The sequence below is a fragment of the Drosophila biarmipes genome, chromosome 3L (assembly GCF_025231255.1).
Source record: "Drosophila biarmipes strain raj3 chromosome 3L, RU_DBia_V1.1, whole genome shotgun sequence".
In the NCBI taxonomy this organism is placed as follows: domain Eukaryota; kingdom Metazoa; phylum Arthropoda; class Insecta; order Diptera; family Drosophilidae; genus Drosophila; species Drosophila biarmipes.
This window is the reverse complement of record NC_066613.1, coordinates 19,945,640-19,969,801: the sequence shown is the minus strand read 5'-3', so window position 1 is coordinate 19,969,801 and position 24,162 is coordinate 19,945,640. Positions and strand designations below refer to the sequence as shown.

General features: G+C 40.7%; 3 protein-coding genes and 1 long non-coding RNA gene across 6 annotated transcripts; 2 read left to right on the top strand and 2 right to left on the bottom strand.

Moving 5' to 3' along the window:
- Positions 1-304: 304 nt before the first annotated feature.
- Positions 305-990, bottom strand: LOC127010872 (uncharacterized). Its single transcript, XR_007763721.1, has 2 exons — positions 875-990; positions 305-812 (listed from the first exon to the last, which is right to left on the bottom strand). It is a non-coding gene; the product is annotated as an uncharacterized LOC127010872 (long non-coding RNA).
- Positions 798-4,975, top strand: LOC108035623 (uncharacterized). 2 transcript variants are annotated; one of them, XM_044095132.2, is made up of 6 exons: positions 798-1,501; positions 2,240-2,343; positions 2,409-2,541; positions 2,618-2,813; positions 3,332-3,468; positions 4,212-4,975. In XM_044095132.2, exons 1-6 carry the CDS (start codon positions 1,271-1,273, stop codon positions 4,836-4,838), a joined length of 1,428 nt encoding a protein of 475 aa, XP_043951067.1. In that variant the 5' UTR covers positions 798-1,270; the 3' UTR covers positions 4,839-4,975. The 2 variants fall into 2 exon arrangements, with proteins under 2 accessions (XP_043951067.1, XP_016966804.1); XM_017111315.3 differs by having other exon boundaries at positions 2,597-2,813.
- A 746-nt stretch (positions 4,976-5,721) lies between these two features.
- On the top strand, positions 5,722-18,321 carry LOC108035353 (uncharacterized). Of its 2 annotated transcripts, none has more exons than XM_017110945.2 (8): positions 5,722-6,053; positions 11,245-11,403; positions 13,165-13,463; positions 15,484-16,305; positions 16,404-16,879; positions 16,942-17,056; positions 17,121-17,337; positions 17,396-18,321. In XM_017110945.2, the coding sequence occupies exons 1-8, from the start codon at positions 5,952-5,954 to the stop codon at positions 17,633-17,635; spliced, it is 2,430 nt and encodes an 809-aa protein (XP_016966434.1). In that variant the 5' UTR covers positions 5,722-5,951; the 3' UTR covers positions 17,636-18,321. The 2 variants fall into 2 exon arrangements, with proteins under 2 accessions (XP_016966434.1, XP_016966433.1); XM_017110944.2 differs by having other exon boundaries at positions 5,723-6,068.
- Positions 18,237-21,079, bottom strand: LOC108035354 (protein odr-4 homolog). Its single transcript, XM_017110948.3, has 5 exons — positions 20,895-21,079; positions 20,622-20,796; positions 19,997-20,087; positions 19,814-19,939; positions 18,237-19,459 (listed from the first exon to the last, which is right to left on the bottom strand). The coding sequence occupies exons 1-5, from the start codon at positions 20,985-20,987 to the stop codon at positions 18,466-18,468; spliced, it is 1,479 nt and encodes a 492-aa protein (XP_016966437.1). The 5' UTR covers positions 20,988-21,079; the 3' UTR covers positions 18,237-18,465.
- Positions 21,080-24,162: the final 3,083 nt, after the last annotated feature.

The following is a 24,162-nucleotide window of genomic DNA, read 5'->3' as shown; positions in this document are numbered from 1 at the left end:
ATTATTTAAATATTAAATATTAAATCATAACGCATGGAGTGGTGATATATATTTAGTTTCAGAATATATTATGGGTTGTGATATTTCATTTTTATCACCATTATTGCGTAGCCGACTAGTTGACACTGATCAAATCTTTTCGCAACTAAAATATCCTATTATTCTTGATTTCAATAAGTATATATTTCATAAATTCATTAAATATTTCCCTTTCGAAATTATGATGATAATGATTCTGAATTGAAAGTGTTACAGTTTTGTTTTGTTATCACCATATCACGTAGCCGACTAGTTAAACAGCCTCTTTAAAAGTTAGATAAGGGTTTTATTATCTTTTTGGTAAGTAGCATATAATATATATAAATACTTTATCTATTAACCGATTTCTACGTTCCTAAAAGTAGTTCACATAAGATAATCAATATTTTTTTCATGCATTATATGTTTTTATATTAGTATTAATATTATTATTATTAAGTTTCTACCTTTGGTTCTATAACTTTACCCCCTGCTGTGGGTGTGAGCGCGCGAATGTGTGTCGGCATTATGATTGTACGCTTATTATTATGGCCGCATACGAAGTAATTTCCAAGTTAACTTTTCAGTTGAAGAACGCGAGCGTCCAGCTCGGATCGCCGTCCGACTCTGGTTCTTATTCTCGATTCAAAGCGCTAATTGTCGTGCTAAGTGCTCCGCTTTGTGTTTCGAGTTCAAGCACTTGTTGACATCTCAACATCGCGCGTTGGCTAATCTGTGGCACTGTGAAATTCATCTTCTAAGATGATCTAGTTCAGAGTTTGCGGCCTGGAAATCTAATTTGCGAAGTGCATCTTTGTTTTTAGAACGTGATCTCAAGTTAGTAAGAGATACTTACACACATTTGTAAGATTGCCGCTGTCGCGTATCTAATTCCAACGGTCACGATTACTTATTGGGAGCGTGGAAGCGCGAGCTTTCCAGCGCTGAAAGTTTCCAGGCGATCAGCTGTTTTGGGGAGCTTTGGGGTTTATTTTTCCACCTCCGAGAGCACTGCACTTTGCAGAGCGAGATACAGATACAGATACAGAGAGTGAGAGCGAATTTGAGCGGGAGTGGGGCAGGTTTTATCAGCTTGAAGTACGACGATTCGTAGATAAGAAAAAGTCGGCGGCGGGTGTTAAGTCATTTACACAATTTATCGCTTCTTCGCTGCTTTGCGCAATTGAATGGAAAAGCGGAGTGCATTGCATTCCGGCCTGGAGTAGAATCCGGATCGCACGGATACATCAGCATGAACAAACTACGGGCCCTGTTGCCCGGTCAGCACTCGACCAATGGAGCATTGCGACACTCCGCAACGCTGGAGCCCGAGATCGGCTTCCAGATCACCATCGACAATCCGAAGAACAGCGATCCCAGCAAGGGTTCCACGCCAGTTCCCGAGCTCAACGTCCACCTCATCGCCGCCCGACACCTGCCCTCGCTGTTCGGCTTCAAGATCGTCCAGGGCTACTTGATAAAGGTAAATTAGTGCTAATTAGTCGTGATATAAGGCAGGCTTGCAAAAAAAAGGAAGATAAAAATTCTCAATGTGACTAGAAAAGTTATATTTGTCTGTTGTTTTAGTAACTTGATAAGTTACAGATTTTAAAGTAGACTATTTGGTAGAAAATGTTATAGTTACTATGAGAATGAATGAGTCCTATATTGATTTTCGACAAAAATTGTCCAACTCAATTTGACTTTGAATTTAATTCAAATGAATCATTTTATTATTATTTTACTCTACAAAAAAAACCGCTTCTTATACAGGTAAAACCTGACGTATTCTATATTCTGAAAAGGTTTTTTATTATAATAGATTAATAAGAAATCATTGTAAATTTACATATTTTAAGTGTTATTCATGTAAATGAAATGTTTTTGTAACCTTTATTGTTCATATGAACATTTTATTGGCCATTATCCGACAAGTAAACAAGCGTAACGTATTCAAAACTAAAAAACATTTTTATTAACATACCCCGACCTTTGAACTTAAAATAATGAAACATTTTTTGGCTACTTTATACTTGTTTAAAAAATAATCAATCGAGATCAAATGTTCCAACACAAATATTTGTCTAACAATTTTCAGTTTATTTATTAAACACATCAATTTGAAGCGCCTTGAACGTAAATATTCTCTAAGTCCCTGGAAGCATACAACAATTTATTTATTAGTTCTATTTTTTTCTGGCTCCTGCCCACCCCACTAAAGGTGAAGCTATTTCCCGGAACGAAACGCTTGGACAGCAGCATACAGACAAACACGTGGCCAAAGTTCAATGAAAACTTCAAGTTTCCCCTGGTGCCAGATATCAAGTATGTGTGATATAAGCAGAGTTGACAGAGTTTCACTAGTATTACTCGAAATGATATTTGAATAGGTCCTCCATGAAGCATGTAACGCGACGCCCGGCAAATGGTCAGCCAAATAGCACGGAGCCGGAGCCAGAGGAGCTCTTCTCCGGACAGTTTGTGGTCTTTACGGTCTACGCTCTATTGGAACTTCCGGCCACGGTAAGTTGGTCTTTGCATGACCTCTTAGACGTGGCTTAAATTCCTTTCTTACCAGAATTTCAATCGCTTTAATAAGACATACCGATCGCTGAAGGACCGCAGTACCAGCTTTGTCCAACGCTTCGTGGATCCTACGGCGGGGGCTCCGAATGAGGCCAAGACTGAAGCCGGAGGAAAGCCGGGGGATCAGGGCAAGGGAAAGAAAAAGTCTGAGAGCTCCGCGAGGGATGCTATGCCACCGCTTACTATAAGTGAATCGCGAAGAAATATAGGTAATGTAATATTAGTTTCAGTAATATTTTATAACTGCCTCATAAGCATTAAAATAACTTTTATGTTGCATACTTTTGGACACCTTTCAAATCTTACTAAATGCTTTAAATAACCTAAGATCAAAATTAAAAAGACTGAAGATAACCCTTACACATTTTAATTTATTACTATTGCTTCTACATACAATATGATTTTTATCTAGGTATTTAAATTCGTTAAATAAAATACCCAACAATTTTAGTTCCTTATTAAGTTCTAAAAATAGAAAAAATAGTTTTGTTTTGATTTAAAAACGAATCATTTTATGGCTAAGATATTTATAAGATATTTAATTTTTAAACTTTGAAAATAAGCCGTTTATAGATGATAATAATAATATTAGTATTAGATTATATTTTATTCATATAGGTTTATTTTATTTTGCTTATATTATTAATTTATAACTTGCTTATGATCCATTTATGCTGATCAGTTCTTATCTCATCCCTTCTTTTTTTGATGTATCTGTATCTTTCAGGTTCCGTCACCTGCTACCTGCAATCCAAGCTCTTCCAGCGCAACAGCCGCACGGGGTGCTATTCGACGGAAGAGTTGTGGCTGCCTATTAAAGATATCACCACAACGGTGGCCAAGTCGTCGCCCAGCAACAACAATGTGAGTAGAAGAGACATCTGTTCGTATGTGCCTGACCCAGAGCATTGCCAAACAAGTTCACCCGAACTTGGTGTTACAAAACAATGCGACATGGGGCTGCGAGTGCTTTTCAAATGTAATGGAGATGTGTTCGCTTTAATTGTGCAAAGTGAAAGCTTCCCGCCTGGGCGGGAAAACACAACAACACCAGGCACTACCAATTTAAATGAAAGCAAATTTTTTAATTGCAACCAAAAAAAAAATTAATGTCAATATTATTCCGGAAAAAATGAATTGAAAGTCAACCCTCTTGCACTTGGCCCTTACCTAACGTCACTAAAAAAGGGTTGCGATATCTCTAGAATTTTTATGTTTGAACTCATTTTCAGTATGGGTCAATTTAACATTTATCTTATCACGGAAATGCGATTTCAATTTGTTTACTTACGCTATGAAGGAATAGCATTTTAAGCCAAAATGGGAACCATATCGATATCTACCGTCAGCATAAAGTAAACCATAAATGTTTAATGAAATCCAAGAGTGATAAAAGCAATACTTGTTATAAAAAGTGCAATTATAGGCTAGGGAGGTAATGGACTTTATAATAGGCTTTCGAAATTCAGAATTCTTCTAGTTACCACTAAGTGCCTCTAAAAGTATGCAACAGTTGAGGAATTTCCTAAAAAGGCTACTTCAAATCACAGTTTTTAGTTTTAGCTGCAAATATGTATTCCTAATTTAAATATTTAATATTTTTTTAGCTTGTCAACGCCTCCAAGGGCGTGGTTGAGCTGGCCCTTGAGGTCCGAGATCTGCTGGAATGCGTGACACCTGAGGATACCTCGATGCCCCCTTCAACGCCCGCCAACACGCCCACCACGCCGACACTGCCTTCCGCCCCCTCGGCCAACAATTGGCAACGGATGACCGCCGAGGTGAAGCGGAAGATGGGCATCAGCAATGCCGGCAGCTCCGACTCCGGCAGATACCTGCTGCGGGTGACCACCACGCGGATGCGCTGCTCCAACAAGGTCAAGGACGAACTGGAGGCCACGGCGAGTTCCGGTGTGTATGTGAAGACCACGGCCTTCGAGCATGGCATCTACATAGATGCCTGGAAGTCGCCCATCTTCTTCCCGTCACTCTCCACCAAATGGGACGATGGCAGCGGCGAGGGAACGATAGACATTCCCCTCCAGAGACTCGACCAGCTGGAGGACATTGTCCTGCGGATCACACTGGCCACCAAGAAGATGGGCAAGAAGGTGGTCCTCGGCACGGTTATAATCGGCGGAGATCAGGCGGGAGACACGGGCTCCGAGCAGATGCGCCTTATCCGGGAATCCCCGCCAGGTCAAAGGGTCGCCGCCTGGCACTGTTACCACTAAATCGAACTGAAAGCTGTACTCCAAAAAATAGAAAAATCTTTAGTTAATTCATATCAAAATTCCTTTGTGCTTCTGCGCGTAGACATAGTGTATGTATTTGCTTTTCGATCGTTAAAAATATTAAATTTAATTGCAAATTGTAAAATGCTTCTTTGGGAAAGTTTGGCTCATTTCAACGTCCATGGCGTGTAACACTCGGTTTACTGCCCACGTTGTAATGGGAGTAGCCATACAGAGGGAACAAAATCAGACAACTCTTAAAAAAATCTAAAAAAAATTGAAAACATCAAAAAAATCAATCTATTTTTAAATGTTCTAACTGCTTAAGATATTTTCTAACCTGTTCTTATAAAAAAAAACAATTCTGGATTCTTGAAATTTTTTTTACAACCTGAAGGCGTAAATTTACAATTATGATTATAATAATAATATATACTATCTTAAAGTGAACAGTTTGTGGGGTTATTTTCTAAATATTACTCATCATTTAGAGTCTTTAATACATGTATATTTATTTGGATAGGATAGTCCAAAAAGAGGTCTTAAAACTGAATAGATATACCAATTTCTTTATATTCGAACGGTTTAAACTATTTTTAAACCTGTTTGTCCAATATTTTTTAAAAAGTTTTGGTTTCTTAACAATTTTTTATTGGTACCTTAACTCTTAAAATTATAGGATTTATTCCTTTTGAAGTGTTTTTCAACGATATGTGTTTTGAAATCTTGGCTTCACTAGACCCCTATTTTTCCCTGTGCATCAGTACCTTCGGTTTATTGGCCGTTCGCAGAAAAAGTGCGAACATTTGTCCGTCTGCCTGGGATTTTCGCACCCATCCGTGCCTTTTTCACCCGGTTCCAGTCCACTGTGCACGGCCAACATGTGTGTGGAAAAGTCAACGGCAAACGCGACGTTTTTCAGCTCGCCGCGGAGCGTTGGCGTTTTGGTTCGCTCGCAGTCTCAGTTCTCGAGAAGACGTCGGTTGGATCGCATCGGATCGGTTTGGATCGGAAGGGTGGGCTACGGAAAAGATACTACCGACCGGATTATATGTTTACGTTGCCAGCGCAGTGCGCGCAGTGGAGTTTGCGAGGCGACATCCGACTTGGTTTATGCTTCTGTGCGTCTCGTTCTCCAATGTAAAAATAAAATTGCTCCAATATGTGTGCGCGAAACGGCTTTTGAAACATTTTCGAATAAACGCCGATCGTTTTGTGAGTGCGAACCAGGTAATCGTTGGTTAAATTTACGCTAAACGGTTGACAGTTCAATAGTAAAGTCATAAAAGCCCACGAATGTGGGCCTATTTATCCGTGTTTATATGCAAAGTGCGTCGCTTGATTTGTGGCAGCCCGATGGCTCACAAGTCGCTAATCGAAGTGCAGCTGAAGGAGACATGGTGCCAAGTGATAAATGGAATAAAAAAATGTTTCATTCATGAAAACAAAGAACGCAGATGTATTTCGGATCTGCACGCATGCTATTTTACAGATGCAGTCAAAATAATAGCAGTATTTTTAAGGACCAAGTTCCAACGAATTGATAAAGTGTCTTTCGAAATAATAGTGTTCTTTCCGTGTGCTAACTAATTAAGTGTTGGTCAAAATTTATCACTTTGGGTCCTTAGAGATCTCAAGCTGAAATGTTGCGGTTGAGATATTTGTGTTGTCTTGGATATAAATTATTTTTATGATGTTTTTGAATGGGAATTTATTTGGAATTTGAAAAATGGGAAGGCGAAATACATATTTTAATATCCGTGTTTTAGATATTTAACACATTTCTTTAAGATATAATTTTTTTGAATATTGTTGGGATGGGATGTATTATTATTGAGAGCTTACCCCTTTAGGATTTTCCGACTTCCAATCTATAATTTTTGCCTCATCTGTTGCTGCATATGTGTTTAAAATGCATTTAATTCATCTGTGGAAAATTGGGTGTTCTGGTGGTGCGGCGGGGAAGTGGCTCCGAATCCATGAAGGCGTGGATGTGGATGTGGATGCGGTGCCCGGATGATCGGATGCTGGGTGTCTAGGGATGCTGGGGCTGTGGGGTGTTGGAGGAGGCAGCTCGTCGGCGTCTTTGCGATGCCATCGAAGTCGATGAATTCTACATTTGCGGCCCAGTGTGCGTGGATGCGAAGCATGATTTATTTCCAACACTTCCGCTAATACTCATGTGGCCGATGTCGCACAGCGAATTTAATGCGTAGCCGATTACAAAAGGCTGACTAATAAATAAAGCCAGACCGAATCCGTAGACAATACCCAAATGCCCAAATGCCCAATACTGCCCACGAACTGCCCACTTAGTCGGCAGATAAATAGGAAAAACAAAAGCCAGCGACAGCCCAGCCAAAGGCAGCGATTTGGTTTTTTAGTAGCCGATCACGTCATTAAAATTGCATTTGGTTAAACGGGCCCGCGGACATGCAACACGGCACTCACACACCGAGAGTTGATTGGCCATACCAGACATTGTGGCTAGCCGGCCAAGAAGCCGAAAAAAGTCTAAATAAATCAGGAAATGGCACTGAAAAAAATATTAATTAAAAAAGTTATATATGGAAATTGAAAACATTATAATCTCCACTTATCAGAACCTTCCTGTTATTTAAATATAATTTTATCATGTTCTCAGATAAAGTAACCTTTGCAATGTTTATCAAAATAACTATATATATAAAACCAAGGAAGTGCTGACCCTAATCATGTTGCTACTCAAGCAAATAACTGCCATGATGTCATTGTGATTTAAGCTTGATGTTTGTTTAATTATTTACTTGAAAAGATACATTTAAATTTAAACATAGTCACAGTACACCAAATTTATATATATTTCACAAATACCTAGACCATCTTTTTTTGTTTCGTAAATACTTATCATTGCTTGTAAATATTAAAAGTATTTTTTAAAGTCTAATTATATTTATTATGATTTTTCCAAGTGTAGGGAACTCTAGTCTCGCTAAGCGGCTGGCCAAATCCAAATTTGTACATTTTCATTCATAAAAAATCGAGGCAGTCTACGCAGCGGCAATTTAGGACCAAATAAAAAGTGGAAAAAAATAGATCGACCACATGCAGAGCATTCGTGGGCAGTGGGCGGTGGGTGGGCGATCCACCTTATTTGCGGAACTGGTAAATAAATCTGTATCCATGAGTGCCGCTTGCTCACTACTTAATAAAGTGGCCACTGGATACTCTGGCATCGTGAGAATATTATGATATTTAGGATTGATATTTATTTCAAACCTATGTTATTTTCTGGATGATTGCTTATGATCTTAACTATATGATCCAACTTATTGGCGGAACTGTTAAATACATCTATGTATATCTATGAATTCCCCTGACTCACCTAAATTTAAAAAACTAATCACTGGACCCTCTTGCATACGGGAAAAATTATGATATTTAGGATTTTTGAATTGATATTTATGAGATGAGTACTTATAATTTATCTTATAGCATAGGCTGGGAAACTGGTAAACACGTCTATAACTTACTCACCTCAAGGAATTCGATAAACTGGTCACTTGATACCCTGACATCTGGAAAACATAGTGATCTTTATGATTCAATTTGATATTTATTTTAAGCGATTGCTATTTATGAGATGCGTACTTATGGCGCTGACTTCTCGACCCCGTCATATCTGATTTTTAATCGCACTTTACCAAGGTAAAGCGGTTCGGGGCGTGGGAGGCAGGCGGTGGGCGTTGGGCGGTGGTTTGTGGGGCGGGGCAACTACTGCGGCTTGTTTTTGTTTACACGGAACGGAATGGAACGGATTGGGGAGGAGCGGAGCGGTACGGATCCCGAGACGGAGGTTGAGGTTGTTGCTGCTCTGTTTGCTATGCGGACGCATCGCATTCTAAATAAAGCAGCAGCGTCGCTCGAAGTGAACACAAATGTACAAAAACATTTTGTTTGAACGCTGGGGTGGACATTTTAGTGGTTTCCCAAAGCGATCATCAGCGAAAATATGAAAAAACTGGGGATAAGCCAAAACAAAATCTTTAATATTGGTGTTTGTTTGGGGTTGTATTACGAGTTTCGAACAAGTAAGATGTGCAAAAATAGAGGAAATGTGATACTTTAAACAAAATTCAGACACAAGGAATTAAACATTGGGTAAGCACAACAAATCGGAAGATATATTATAATTTTTGACAAATAAAGGAAGCAAAAGCCTTTAGTAAAATCTTATAAAATATATTTCTTTTCATTTACTGAAATACTTTTAAGAGTTTTTTATATATTACTGTAGAAATAAATGCAGTTCTTCTGAGTAAAATATTACTTTCCACACTTTCAGCTTGGTTCTACACATATTAAGTTCCATAAATATTTTTAGAAGCATAGGTTTCATCGCAGGAACTCCCTTAAAACATGGGAATCAGAAATCGTGTGTAAATCATTTTTGTTTACGTCACAATTATTTGGTGGGGAAATGCCCGACTCAGTGTATAAATCATGTGTCGTCAGGTGTGTTAAAATAGTTTCTAGTGGTTTGTTTGCCGTGGCATTTTATTTCCATCAAACCGGCGAAAACATTCTTCACGCATCGCGGGTTACCCAATATTGGCTGCTTATAAAATTGAATATATATCCGCATGTTTGTTTAGTGGGCGCTGTATTCACAAGGCAAATAAATCACAACGACTGAATGATTGGTTGGGAATTGGGTTCAGTGTTTTGGTATCGCTTGGTATTGTTGCGACGAGTTTATGGGAATTTAGCGCGGCATATAAATGGCCAATTTGCGGAGACCTAGTCAGGATGGCCGCATCGAATTTGGTCATTTGGAATAACCGGAATGGCGAAGGTGGGAGAGAGGATCGCATGGGCTGGGGCGTTGCATTCAACTGGTAGCTGGTTCCGGCGCATCTGACCTTATATGTAGGATGGGTTGTTGGGGGTATCTGTGCTCGGGTGACTGGGTAATCTGGCTATCTGGATGTGGCCAAGATCCAGTGTTGACGCAAGTCCGGACTCTTCTGGTCCGGTCTCTTCTGGCTCTACTTAAAATTCCGCAGTGCAGTTCGAGAAAATCAGAATGAGACCAGACCTTTCATCCATGCCCACTTATGCAGAGGCACAGCATCAAAAGCACTCGCCACATCCCGACAAAAAGCACATAGTTTATCTTTATGTTTCCAATTTTCATTCTCCCAGTGGGCTCCTCTGTTTGTAATTACATGTACGGGTATGTAGCTAATTAATTTCACTTTTTTTCTCTGATTTCTGTATTTTTTTTTCGAGATTTTTTTTTTGAGATTTTTTTTTTGCCTGCCCACGCTTTTGATCGCTTTGGGCTAAGGTCTCAGACAAGTTCAAATATTTGCTTTGTAGTTGGCAAAAGGCGGCCGCCGAGATAGGGAGTCGGGAGAACGATCCACCAGATTCACTAGACCATCGGCATTGGCATCGTTTAATTGTGCAGTGCGTGGGGGGCACTCTTTATGTTTTTGGATGGTTTTACTTTGACGCAAATGAGTCGCTTAGTCAGGGTAAATTAGGCACTCAAAAGCATAATGCGAACACAGGTTCAAGTACGCCGGCTGTGCCCGTAGGTGTATTATATAATTTAATTGGGTTAGCCGAGAGGCAAGAGGAATTTTTATGACATGGCCAGGTTGGGTAATCCTTGTGGGTAAGCATCGTTGATGTAAGGGAATACTCTTCAGCATAAGTCATTCAGAATTATATAGTATTTATAGGTACCTTTGATTCTTCTCTTGAAAAGGTGTTTCTAACTTTACTTTTTTGTAATCATATTTAAAAAAAAAATTATACCATCTAAAATACGAAAAATGAAAGCCCAAACTTTTGGTGTTTAAAAAACCATGCTACCCTAGATTTAAAAATACCCAAACGTTCTTAAAGGCTTATAAAGGAGGTTTTAGAAACTGAGTAAAATAAACTTACCTAAATTAAAATTTCTGACATATTTAATGTGTTTAAATGTCTAAATGCTACCTTAGATTTAAAAAATACCTTTAGCTTTCATATAACATTTATAAAAAGGAACCTTCTTAGGGGTTCTTAAAGGAAGTTTTAAAAATTAGGTAAAATAATCTTCCCTAATTGTTTACATATTTACTTTGTTGGTGTACTAATTCTTGATAGGAAAACAAAAAAATACAAGCTGTTAAATTTCTAGATAAGAAACGGAAAAAAAATCGTTTAATTACTGTGAATCATACAGAATTTCAATATTTTGGCGTTGAAAATTCCGAAATTCCACGGAATTTCCTATGAAATTTCAAAAAGTTCAAGGTTAAGCTCAAAATGACTGTGATGATTCTGCGTTTCCATTGGCTTGGGCTACTGGAACACCCAAGTACACACCAAATCCGAGCATTCCACTTACCCCACATTTTATTTCTATTTACAGTGCATGTGTCAGGGTCTTTGGATCCACGGATTCGTTACGGTGGTATTACCGACCCGATCGGTTTTCGAGCGACAACCATACCATAAGCAATTGAGCATGAAAGTGGTGTGCTGGATTTTCGGATTCCTGACGGTGGCTCAACTGCTGGTCGAGGCTCAGGTGAGTGTACGGATCGATCGCCCACCCACTTGTCGAGATCGCATTACGTCAACCCGCAGCAATGCGATTGGGAACTGCGAACTATTTACGATTGCAAGGTCAATTACCGTGGCCAAATTAGTCGCACTCTCGTTTTTATTGTATTTTTTGTATTTGTTTTTCATCGGGGGTTCGGATTCTCCATAGGCTGGCGCGACATGGTTCTCCTTGAGCTTGAGGTGCAGAGCAGTTCGTATTTCCGCATGATTTGATGGGAATGTTTCGGTTTTCCATTTCGGGATTTTCCGATCTGCCCATGACCTACGTTCGCTTTCAAGTGAGGCATTTGTTGGCACCTCATTATGCAAAGCTTTAAATCATCGCTTGTGTTAGTCCATTTATTTCCACTAATTTCGCTTGTAAACACGGTCATTTAAATAAATCAGTCGTTCCATGTATTCTCCAAAGGTTGAGAGACAAATCTCTTGATTAGCCAAAATGTTAATAGCTTCCTGTTTTGGCAAAAACATTTTCACAAAACAGCACTTGATTAGGTGAAAGATTTTAGTGGCTGAATAAATGAACTAGTTTGTTGTTGGATTACTAGAGATGTGTACCGGTTATGGTTTGTAGACGAGAATTTTTGAGCCAGTCATTGAACTAATAAAACTTTTTGGAGCTGTCGTTAATTTCGAATCTCTTTCTAAGGTCGAATGGGCTTTAAAACTGACACCAGGCAAAGGGGCACTAAAATGGACTCAATCAATTTAGTGTTATAATTTTCAAACATCCATTCAGGCGTTTTCCTACAGAAAGGCATAGGCTACATACCTTTTCCGATAGAAATACAATCTATTATATTTAATGAAATATATTACTGATCAAACAAAAACACCTCCTAGCTAAGTAAGAATCTAGTGACGATCGTAACTTCTGATCTGATATCAAGTTTTGTGAGAAAAATGTATTATTCGATCTAGTAAATAAACAAATTTTTTAGTTTCTTGTACTTTCGCCTAGAGTTTTAGGCACACCCTCATGGTGCGCTTCGTCACTACGTGGACCTTCCATTAATAAAGTATCAGAAATTTGGTAACAGTCAATAACTCGGGGAAAAGCGAACTTAAAGAAATGATTCAAATGAAATATGACACTTACCTAGGAATATTATTCATTGGTTACCAGAGCATTTACTGAATGCCTTAAAGTTATGTTCATTTAGCCAAGTGCATTACATTATTATCTGCCCTCTCTGAGCCCTGGGACCAGAAAATGTCCGGTTTTATGGACTCTCGCAGCTGTAGGGCGTTGGTGATGAGGTTATGGCAATCGGTCGGTCCTCGACAGACGTCGAAGCCTATTTTAGACTGGGACGGATGCAGGGATCCGCCGGATCGGTCGGCGAAAAGCGTGAGTTATTTATAGAGCGGCGTCGCGTCGCCTGGCGGCGTCGTCTTCGCATTTGGAACTGGAGCTGGGACCGCAGTGTACATAATGGTATACCATCGTACTTTCCTCGGGGATCACAATGCGAACGCAGACACCGAACTGTCGAGAGCATTGACACTTCAAATAAAAAGCGTCGACATGTCTGATTTATGGTGGTCGGATGAGGGGCAGCGAAGCAGGGAAACAGGGAAGCTGGGATGCTGGGCGGCTAGTGGTGGCGGGCTCCTTGAGGCCGAGATGTCGTAGGGCGCTCAGATCGCATTTCACACTGGCGACCCCGTAAAATAGGAAATTTAAAACCCGATCTCATTCGGCTTCCATTCCATCTTTCAGTGTGGACACGTGCAGGAGGCGAAGAGGGAAATATGGGACGCAATGGGTCACCATAGGCACCGTCACCATTCGTATCACGGTTCGCACTGGGCGGACGGGCGGCGGGTGCACCGCCTGCGGATGCCCCACCCACAACGCTGGAGTGGGCGGCGTCGATCGCTCCATCACCACCAGCCCTTCAGCCGGTGGTCGCAGTGGTCCCCGTGCGACGAGGAGTGCGTCAAGCGGCGGGAGCGCTTCTGCAAGGTGAAGCGGAAGTGTGGCCACACCAAGCACGTGGAGCAAAGCAAGTGCCGGCAGTGAGTATAAAAAAAATGTTAAAATTTACTTTTTTAAATGTTAAGTTCTCAGTAGCGAAACAAATATAATAAAATATTACAAAGTTCGGAAATTTAATACTCCCAAACACTTTCCAAGTACTTTATCGCGACTTAATCAAAAGCTTTTTAGCTAAATAATATAAAAAATAATATAAATATATGCTATTTTTAACAGTTTTATCTCAAAAACTTCTAACAACTTAGTCATTACTGTGATACCCTTCTTAAAGGTTTAAGCTTACAATTTTTTCTTTTATCATTTGCCTAAAATCTGTTTGGACCATCCATTTCTTTGTGTGTATTTTCCACAGAAAATACATTTTTTTTCTGCCAGCCAAACAAAAAGTGTGGCTACTTTTGAGATAGAATTCTTTTCGGGAGGAGTTTAAATACAATTTTTTTTTAATTTTTGTTGAGCGCCTAAGAGTAAGCAAGTAATTCACGTATTGCGCTAAATTTCATTGTCAGCTTGGCAAATCGCATACTTATCAAATAGGTAATTAAAGCATGGCAGCGCTCTTGGCCATCAACGTTGTTAGGTTCCCCAGAACGCCATTTTAAAAACTGAGCCTTTTTGCCGGTTGCCTCGGATACGAAGGTTTCCTCACTGACCAGGTTGTTGATGCCGAGCCAGTAGTGCTTGTCCTCGAGCTTTGCCACGAGGGCGTCTAGTTCCTCTTGGTCCTTAATGGAGGCCAGATATCCGCCTAGTCCACGACACGTTGCTACGGCCTGATTCCAATCGCCTTGGGTTCTACTAATATGAAAAAGTCTAGAGCCGATTTGCTCAAACTTCTCCCTGACTAGTTTGCTTCCAGCTCCGGTAAAAGCCTTCAATAATTCAGCCTGCTGATTCTCCATCTTGCTCTGCACATCCTTCTGGAACGCTTCCATCCTTTCCAATATCTTCTGGAAGTCCTCTGGATGTTTTAGATACTCCTGTAAAGATATCTGCTGTTCTTCAATCTTGGCCAGCCTTTCCTCGAAGTTTGCGGGGATAATATTATTAATAGAGTCCAATAGCTGAGCCTTCACCGCGTTCAGGTTCTCTTTATTTGTACCTTAAAAGATATTATTGTATGATATCTAAAAGGATACCGTCTGGATTTTGAACTTACTCTGAAGTCCGGTCAGTTGATCTTTTATTTCAACTACAATCGTCTGTGTTTCAGCCACAACATCTGAAGCATTGGATTTGCACTGCTGGGCAATGTGATCCAGCAATGGGAACATTGCGTTTAGAAATCGATTCGGCATTACTTCCCGTGGATTTCTTGATACTTTGCCCTCCCAAGAATATCCTTGGGTCACACATAGATTCCAGGAAATAAATGCGATGGCAAAAAAAGTGCCCAACTTAATCATATTGGACTCTTGAAGTAAAACTGATCTAAAAGTACGCTTTTGGTTGGCTTTTATAAGACAGCATTGAGATAAGAACAATTCTAAACAGTAGATTGTGAATATATGAGTGTTTCTGATTTCTTGGGCAGCTCCATGAAAAATTAATGATTAAAAAATCATAATTTTTTTTACTTCATTCATTAAATCATTTCCGGGAACCAATTTATGTGTGTTCTGGCTTATATGGTACATGCAATAGAATATATACTTTTAGAAAACTTTCGCCCAAGTAGCTATATCACTGGCCAATAGATTTTCTTAAAAACGGACGGACAGACATGGAGACGGACTGATCAAGAATATATCTATACACGCAACATAAGTAGAGTTATTTTAAAATATATTTAGCACAAAGTATAGTACAGAAGTACAAATGCATTTACGAGTATGCTATTTTTAGCATCAGTACACGAATATTAGGAATAGTTTTTAGGCCATACATTTTTACTTTGTTTATTCCCAAAGAGTTCTAAATTGAGCGCGGTATCTCCTTACATTGGCAAACATTTACCTGAAGTTACAAAATAGATTTCAAATAACATAAACTAAAAGTTACCTAAATATTTTATTTATTTATATATTTTATTTTACACAGCTGTCATCCTCCACCTCCTATAAAGTGGCAGCAACCGTTGATTCTAGACGACAGTCACTTCCGCGAGAGGAACCACCCACTTCAGCAACCACAGCCTCAACCGCAGCCGCAGCCACAGCCTCATCCGCCACCTCCGCCGCCGCCGTCAATAATCATAAACGCTGCAGCTGCTGCATCAAGTGGTCCGACCGTGGATTATAGATATACCGAATACAGACCCCCACCAATTTCTGCACCAACCCATCCTGCTGTTTATGCCCCAACTTATGCCCCAACTCATCCTCCAACATTTCCCCCAACTCATCCACCATTTCCACCTCCGACTCCTCCCTCGAAATCCAGAGAGGTGGTTCGTCATCTGCCGAATTACCCCGCCAAAGATATATATAGCGAGGAGGAAGTGGAAGATGAACCTGAACCTGAACCTGAAGAAGATTTCATAAGCTCCGACGAACAGGGTGACTTCTTTGTGCTCAAACACCATCGCCACAGGAGACGGCAGAACCGTGGAAAGCCTTCCCCAAGAAAACCACCGAGGGAGGATTATGACGACGATGACTTTGTGGACTTTGGCGAAAGGAGATCTGTTAGAACCAGGAATATGGGCGAGGATAGTAGTGTGGAGGGGGACGTCTTCCAGTACGAGGACTTCGATATGCCTGACCCTGTGTACACGGATTCTGAGGAATCAGAGACCGAATTTCGCAACATCAGCTGGGTACAGCCACCCAAGGATGGGATTGCTCTTAGGCGACGAAGGGTCTACTCCAAGTGGAGTCGGTGGACCAAGTGTTCGCCAAAGTGTACAACAAGGAGATACAAGTAAGTTTCAGTTAGGAAAATATCAATAATAAATAAAAAATGTATTTTAATTTTTTTAACTCATTTAAAATGCCTTCTAAAATCTTGTGCACTTCCAGGAAATGCCGCATCACCGATCAGTGTGGACGGGAGGTTCTCCGGGAGATGGCTTACTGCTACACGGAGGGCAGCTTCTGCCAGCAGTGGCTGCAGACGCAGTTCCAAAAAACCCCGGCCTTCGAGACGAGGCCTGCATCCGGCTCCCCAGCCAACGCCATGAGAAGGATGCACTCCGAACAGCCGGAGGTGTCCATAAATGACCTCAACTACATCATGACTGGAAAGGGTTATCGGGGACCGGAGTACACTCCTCTGAAACTCAACTGCGGAATCGTACGCAGCGGAACAGGGCGACGGAGCATGTCCAACATGCTGAAGATCATCGGTGGAAGGGCGGCCAGGAAGGGGGAGTGGCCATGGCAGGTGGCCATCCTGAATCGCTTCAAGGAGGCCTTCTGTGGAGGCACTCTCATAGCTCCACGATGGGTGCTAACCGCCGCCCATTGTGTAAGGAAGGTGCTCTACGTTCGCATAGGTGAGAATTTCTCAAGATCTTATCATGGATTATTGAAATTAATAGACATTTCCTTCCAACAGGTGAACACAACCTGAACTATGAGGATGGTACGGAAGTGCAACTCAGGGTTATGAAGAGTTTTACGCATCCCAACTTTGACAAGCGTACGGTGGATAGTGATGTGGCGCTGCTGAGGTGGGTTTTAATCTTAAGAAATTTGAGTTCCTTTTTTAACATAAAATATCTAATAACCCTACAGGCTACCCAAGGCGGTTAATGCCACGACCTGGATAGGCTACTCCTGCCTGCCGCAGCCCTTCCAGGCGCTGCCCAAGAATGTGGATTGCACGATAATTGGCTGGGGAAAGCGTCGCAATCGGGACGCCACTGGAACCAGCGTCCTCCACAAGGCCACTGTCCCCATCATACCCATGCAGAATTGCCGCAAGGTGTACTATGACTACACTATCACCAAGGTACGGGTTAGGGAGTAGCAATAATATCTAAATAATCTATAAATGATTTCTTTTCCAGAACATGTTTTGCGCCGGTCATCAGAAGGGTCACATAGACACTTGTGCCGGCGACTCGGGAGGTCCTCTCCTATGTCGGGATACCACCAAGCCCAACCATCCGTGGACCATCTTCGGCATCACCTCCTTCGGCGATGGATGCGCCCAGCGGAATAAGTTTGGCATCTACGCCAAGGTGCCCAACTATGTGGACTGGGTGTGGTCGGTTGTCAACTGCAATGGCAACTGCAAGATGCAGTAGCCTCTCGGTGGAGGCTTAGGAGTCGCGGACTTGGTTCCGTCGAGTAGCAGAGGCTGTGAAAAAATAATCTACACTTTAAGTGTGCGATCCGAGGGAGAAATCTTCGCTTGATCACCATGTCACCATTCATCATGTGCTCATCTTACGATCCTAAAACTAGTTAACTAGAAGTTAAACGGAACAAAGTCGATTGTAAGTGTAGGCAACCAAATATTTATGTAATTAAACCCTTTAAAATCACCTACTAACTGAATTTAAATTTCCCCTAAAAATAAATTTAGTTCTCTAAAATGTACATAACTAAACTCTACGCGTTTTAAATTAAAAAGCTATCAGTAATATTATTAAATTCTTGTTTAAGACAAATATTATTAAAATTAAGTGCAAACAGAAATCTGAGATGTCGGATTGAAGCATAATCTAAATTAATAGCCTTATGAATTGTAAATAATGAATGTTTGAATCAATTAAAGAGTATATCTGAACAAATATTATCTTAAATGAATACTCAGATCAACGGCAACTAAATCCTCTAAATATATCGAATAATAAACTTAGCAAGAAATTCTTTCCTTATAGGCATACCAAAGAGTCACAGATATGTATATTACTTATTAGTTTATTATATTGGTGTTAAATGCTGCACAGTTTTGCTTCCACAATAAAACTATTTAACGTGATCCCTATACACATTCTTTTTACTACTACGAGTACACAATGGATTATAAAAACAAACGATCACAATAGAGAGGTGAGTGCGTGAGCGCACACATGCAAATAATAGATCTGTATAAAAAACATTTCGTATAAAGTGGTTTGGACATAGAAGCCTACCGATCGGCTAGGACATAGTGAAGGGCTACGGACGCCAGCAGAACCAGCAGGGCCACCGCGATGCCCACCATGTATAGGCTGCGCGACAGTTCTGGCTTAGGCATCGAGCTGGACAAAATCCTGGAGTCCTCTGTGCGATCGGCGCCTGCATTTGCGTTGGTGAAGTTTGCATCGTCGGGCAGTCCTTCGGCCTCCACAGAAATCGTCTCAGGGTCTAGTTCCACGTCCAGGATCTGTTTGGCCTGGGCCACCACCACTGTGGGCGCTTCGCCACGGAATAGGTATTCGGAGAACTGAACCACCGCCCCGATCGATGTGCTGGGTCCCTCCGAAGGCAGGCTGAAGAAAACCCTCCTTGGTGGCTCACTGATGTACAAGGCTTCGTTGGTCACATAGGGATCGGTGAGTCCATCGCAGTAGACTTGAATGCGTGTGATCAGGGAACGTAGCACATCATCGCGCAGAAAGCGCTTCACATCTGCTATACTGTTGCGAGGACTGCAGAAAACCTTTGTGGCAATTATGCCGCTCATGTGCAGAGTTCCATTAAACTCGCGCACCTTGATGTCCGTCGGTTTGCTCAGCTGGCACTTCACCGGCAGCACTATGCTCGCCCTGATGGGTTCTCCGCTACCGATGACTCCCTCCGACGCAAGCTGGGGCAGGGAGTCCGTGGTGTTGCTGGCTGCTGTGGCAGTGCCTCCACTCGCAGATGTAGGCTTCAGCTTGTCCACTTTGGCCTTTTTCTTTTTGATATAGGCCTGCAGATCGATGGTATCATCGACCACTTCGTTCTGCAGGAACACCTCACTGGCCAGCAGATTCTTGCGCACCGATACTATAATATTCTGGAACTGATCTTCGATGTTGACGCGGCGCGTTGAATCCAATATGGGTAGCACGTCATCCAAGTCGTAGCTGCACTCCAGCTGAATCCACTCGAAGGGCTTGTCCACAAACCTGTACTCCATGTTGGAGAAAGTGCCACCGCTGAGAAAGAATAGAAACCCTTAGTTGATGCTAAACCAGCCTTAGGACAATCAAACTACCATAAAAACATTAACAAATCCTAAGGTTTACTAACACATAAAATGCATTCCGAGAAATAAGAAAAGTAGGGCAACAAGGAAAGCAAAGTAAGTGAGTACTGAACACCAAACAGATAAAGTTATGAAAGTACATAGTTCTCAACTTGTTAGTTACCATATGATGCATTTTATGTTTGCCGTAAAATACGTTTTTTTGCAATGTCTATTTTAAAATTGTAAGCGATTCGTTTGGTGAAAGAAAGAATACACAGTGAGACCCGTATCTGTGGTTGGGGATGACGATTTTGATACTCACTTGCCGTAGCTGTAGTTCTTGCAGAGTACCTTCTTGTCGGCCAGCGAATACGAGAGGAATACGAAGTCAGTCTGTGCAATGTCGGTGGTGTAGACGCCGAAGGAGCTGTTGCTTTTCAGGAGTAAGCTAAAAAGGGGAAAAGGGTTATTATTTAAATTTTGGGTTGGTATTTAAAGGACTCACTCGTATATGTCTGAAAACAGCTTTTTGGCATTCTTAAATTCGGGACTCTGCTCATTGACCACATCGGATCTAACCGAAGACACGAAAATACCTGCAAATAAAACAGAATTATAAACAATTGGTAGAGGTAAATAAGTACCTAGGTGGTGGAACTGATAGATTTATAAAGGTGTGTTTTTTTGTACTTCTGGACGTATAACAATAATTAAACCTTAAGAAAAGCCAGATAAAGTTGTGATAAAAGTTAGAATCCTGACATTTCCCATAAGCTTAAATTTAAAATGAAGTATTCTTAAAAAAGTTCTGGTTTCCATTAACCTATCTTATTAGGATCTTAATTTAAGCATTGATATTTTTAAATAATTAAATATTATAATTAACTAGTTTTCAACAGATGGAAGCTATACCATGAGGTTCTTTGATAGTTACTATTGAATATACCTACATTTTAAGATCAAAGGTACTAATTCAGATGCAACGAATATCTAGTGAGCAATCTAATTATCATTAGTGGGTTTGGCAACAGCTCCCACTCCTGCTGACATATCATCCCATTAATATTCCCTATCTTCCTATGCGTTTTGGGTAGGGCATATGAAACTCCGGGGGCCGCACGCAAACCCACCGATGACGTCAAAGGATCCGGGACACATTTTGCTGGCGCTCAGCCACTGGGAGGCCAACGCCTGTGAGTTGATGTCCGAGATGGTCAGTCGCACGTCCGCGAGGTCCTCCAGGTCGGCATCCTCCTCGTTGTTCCTGGCCAGGTGGACCACCACGCTCTTGGTGAGGTCCGCTTGCTGTCGAAACCGGAATCGGGAATTCCGGGGGAAAATGGGGATTCAGTTGAGCGGGGGAACGGAGCCAAACAAAAATCTACGTGGCGGATTGCACTTACATGGCCCACAATTATGCCATACGAGAACTGGTTCTCCTGTGCGCATTTCTCCAGGTACAGCTCATCGTGTTTGCTCAGCAGCACTGTGCGCATCTTAGAATATTATTTTTTCCTTTAATTTAATGTTAACTAAATTCGTTCCAAAATATGACCAATTTATCAATGGTACGGGCTGGTGTGACCGTTTTGCCGATGGGCTATATTTAGGTAAAAGTAAAAGGTATATCGATGGGGCTAGCATTGCTATCGATACTTAACAGAGTTTCGTTCGGTAATTGACCATCTCTATAAAAACCGTTACATTTTGAAACCAGTTTTGAATAATTAATTAACTAATTAGTAATAAAAAGTAGAGAATAATAGTAAAATAAAATGTTTAAGGCACATTTCAACCCTAAGGTGTTCTTAAGGTTAAAAAATAACTGGAAATATAAAAAAGAAAACTAAGTAAGCAATATCACGGCTATCAATGTTAAAAAGAGAATAACTAAATATAATTGAAATACCTCAAATATTTTCCTGGTTTTGAATGTACTTTTAAGAAAATTAAAATTAAACTCTCAAAAAAAATAAAATTTTTCCCAAAAATAAACATATATTTTATAATTTTTGCAAAATAAACCTGAAGTACTTTATGATACTCTATTATTATTTATTTTGTTTTCCTATTTGCTGACTATCTGTCAATCTTTTTTAAAGCTATTTGCTTGACTTTATTGGCATTTGCTGTGATCAAAAGCTAAGTGCTTACTTCTCCTAATGTCCAAGTTATTACTTATTGCTTACTTTTCCTAATCTTCAAGTTATTATTTTATTGCTTACCTTTCCTAATCTTCAAGTTATTACTTATTGCTTACTTTTCCTAATCGCCAAGTTATTAAAACTTAATTTACCTCCGTGGCTCCGAGTCGATGAAAGTATGCACCCTCTTGGCATGATCTCCAATTAAGCCTCCAGCTCCACTTCCATTACCATACCCATTTCAATCTCCATCTCCATCCCCGAGTCCAGCTGCAGTGCATCTGCTGCCGTGGGGCGATTACGCACGAAATCTGGCCAGAGAGCGGACTGGAACTCATGGGGTCCCCCACAAGTGCGGCTCTGTGCCACCCAAATGGTCAAGTGATCGCCGGACTATGGCGCGAACGGACGCGGTCGGTAATCGAATTAGGTAAACAAACACTCCATAAGGCGGGCGTACGTTGATAATGTGTGCATAAGCAAATAGGAGACGGGACCCCGGGACGTGATGTGGTTGGGGGGACTTCGATTGCGATTGCGGCGGCGATGACCGGCGAAAACTAAATGAAATTTCGTTTAGGTGGTCGCCAACGGCTGCGGACCATCTGCTTGTGTGAATGCTTGATTGTTGGAGTGCCACTCGATGGGGCGAGGGCGCACGCTACTCGCAGGGATTACACTGGGAAGAAATGTGCTTATCAAGGATCCGAAGTAGTGAATCATTTTGGGAGAATTTTCTCACATCCGAATTCCCCTCAAAGAGACTCTTTTGTACTTCCCCATGTTTTCTTACAGTACCCCCTTCTATAAGTCATGGTCCACATGAATTTCTTTCATTTTAGAGTGCCTCCATTTCTAATTTTATCACTTAATAAGAAAAAAATAGAATAATTTATTGAATTTATTTTATAGCTTTAGTAAATAAAGGATTATTATAGGTCAAATTTGTAATTTGGTATGGGTTATTAGCCAAAAAACTATTTCACAGTAATCCCTAAGTTTTCTGGAATTTCTGCTGAAAATGTACATAAAACTCGTTATTTTTTGTGCTCAGAAATAAAATTTAATTAAAAAAATATCTATTTTTCTCTTTCAAAATATCCTATAATAGGGGCTATGACCTAGGCTATTTTTCGCGGTGCAGCGATCGGTATCCAGGTATTATTTACTTAGTAAATTATTCCTGTTCGATTGTTTGCGTTTGCTCTGGATCTCCGGCATGAGGGCACTCGAACGTCATCGTCAGCAGCGTTCATTCATGATTCGCCTTTCACAAATCGGAGAAACCCATATGGGCGAGTGTCTGCCGCACTGTGCACTTTGCATTCGAACAGACAAATAAATACAAAGGCAGTTCTGATCGGCTTAGTGAGACATCTCATTATCGCCAGGTGATGCTGCTCGATATACCATACCGTTTCGCATCCAGATTTCTGGAACTGAACTTCCCAGCCCGAAATCGGGTAATTGCTTTTTAACTCGGCTTTCAGCCTCCCATCCTGGCAGCGCCGGGAGCCACTCAATTCCGTGGGCTTTGATGCAATTTGGCTTCTGTGCAGGCCACTCTGCCATCCGGACCCTGTTCTGTGTGGCTCGCCGATCACGCCATGTGTAGTTTAGTTGCAGTTTCGATTCACATCGGATTGCCTTGCCCAGGCAGCGCATCAATCATCCATCACGCACGAAAGGCCGAAGACAACGACCTAACCTGGCGGAGCAAACCTGAATGGCAAACGCCCCAATGCCACGCATTCGATTGCATATCGCCTCCAAGGTTCTGGTTCCACCGGGAGGGATGGGGACTCACTGCACTCAGAGGACGATTAGAACACCATCTACAAAGCTGTAATCCAAAGGTCCCTGAAATTTCAGCATATTACTTATTGGGTTTAAAAAAATATGGTATCCAAAACGTACTCTCAGTTGTTCTTTTCCACCAGGTCTATTCGAATCCAAGCTAGAATTGTTACTTTGCCAAAACAGGTGTCTTGGCGTTATTATAATCCTCTTTTCAACTGCTTGTTGAAATAAGGCATTTTAATATGACTATTTTTTATTGAAAGCAGTACAATTTTGTGAGTTTAAAGTACGTTTCTCTACTCGTATAAATATTTAAAATTTTTGTTTATAATTTTTGCTCAAGTATACAGATCTTACTCCTTAGAGTGTACATTTTATTATGAAAACCAATTATTAAAAAACAAATACTAAAATAGACAGCTCAAAAAATGGTCAACTCCCAAACGATGGATGAGGCTATTTAAAATTCATATTCAAACTAAGCCGAAAAGCCATTTGTTGGGTTGCCAAAGCAACACCAAAAGTTCTTTTAAAAATAAATAACTTTCACTTTATCCTTTAGCTTTATAATAACTATCAATTTCAGAGTTGCGACTATAAGCATTAGCACTGATTATTAATTTTGTAATAAAAGGCAATGAAAACTGACTTAAATGAGATAAAAAGAATAATTAGAATTGATTTTTATTTTAAAGTAAAATACAAAGTGTGTAATTTTTAAAATTCT

Excerpts from the sequence above, each read along its gene's own strand:
- LOC108035623 (XM_017111315.3), top strand. The coding sequence starts at position 1,271 with ATGAACAAACTACGGGCCCTGTTGCCCGGTCAGCACTCGACCAATGGA. Across the intron at positions 2,344-2,408 it reads CCCCTGGTGCCAGATATCAA|GTCCTCCATGAAGCATGTAA; the intron begins GTATGTGTGATA and ends ATATTTGAATAG. Across the intron at positions 2,814-3,331 it reads TGAATCGCGAAGAAATATAG|GTTCCGTCACCTGCTACCTG; the intron begins GTAATGTAATAT and ends TGTATCTTTCAG.
- LOC108035353 (XM_017110944.2), top strand. The coding sequence starts at position 5,952 with ATGCTTCTGTGCGTCTCGTTCTCCAATGTAAAAATAAAATTGCTCCAA. Across the intron at positions 6,069-11,244 it reads GTTTTGTGAGTGCGAACCAG|TGCATGTGTCAGGGTCTTTG; the intron begins GTAATCGTTGGT and ends TTCTATTTACAG. Across the intron at positions 16,880-16,941 it reads GGTGCTCTACGTTCGCATAG|GTGAACACAACCTGAACTAT; the intron begins GTGAGAATTTCT and ends TCCTTCCAACAG.
- LOC108035354 (XM_017110948.3), bottom strand. The coding sequence starts at position 20,987 with ATGCGCACAGTGCTGCTGAGCAAACACGATGAGCTGTACCTGGAGAAA. Across the intron at positions 20,797-20,894 it reads ATGGCATAATTGTGGGCCAT|CAAGCGGACCTCACCAAGAG; the intron begins GTAAGTGCAATC and ends CGGTTTCGACAG. Across the intron at positions 19,460-19,813 it reads AAGAACTACAGCTACGGCAA|CGGTGGCACTTTCTCCAACA; the intron begins GTGAGTATCAAA and ends ATTCTTTCTCAG.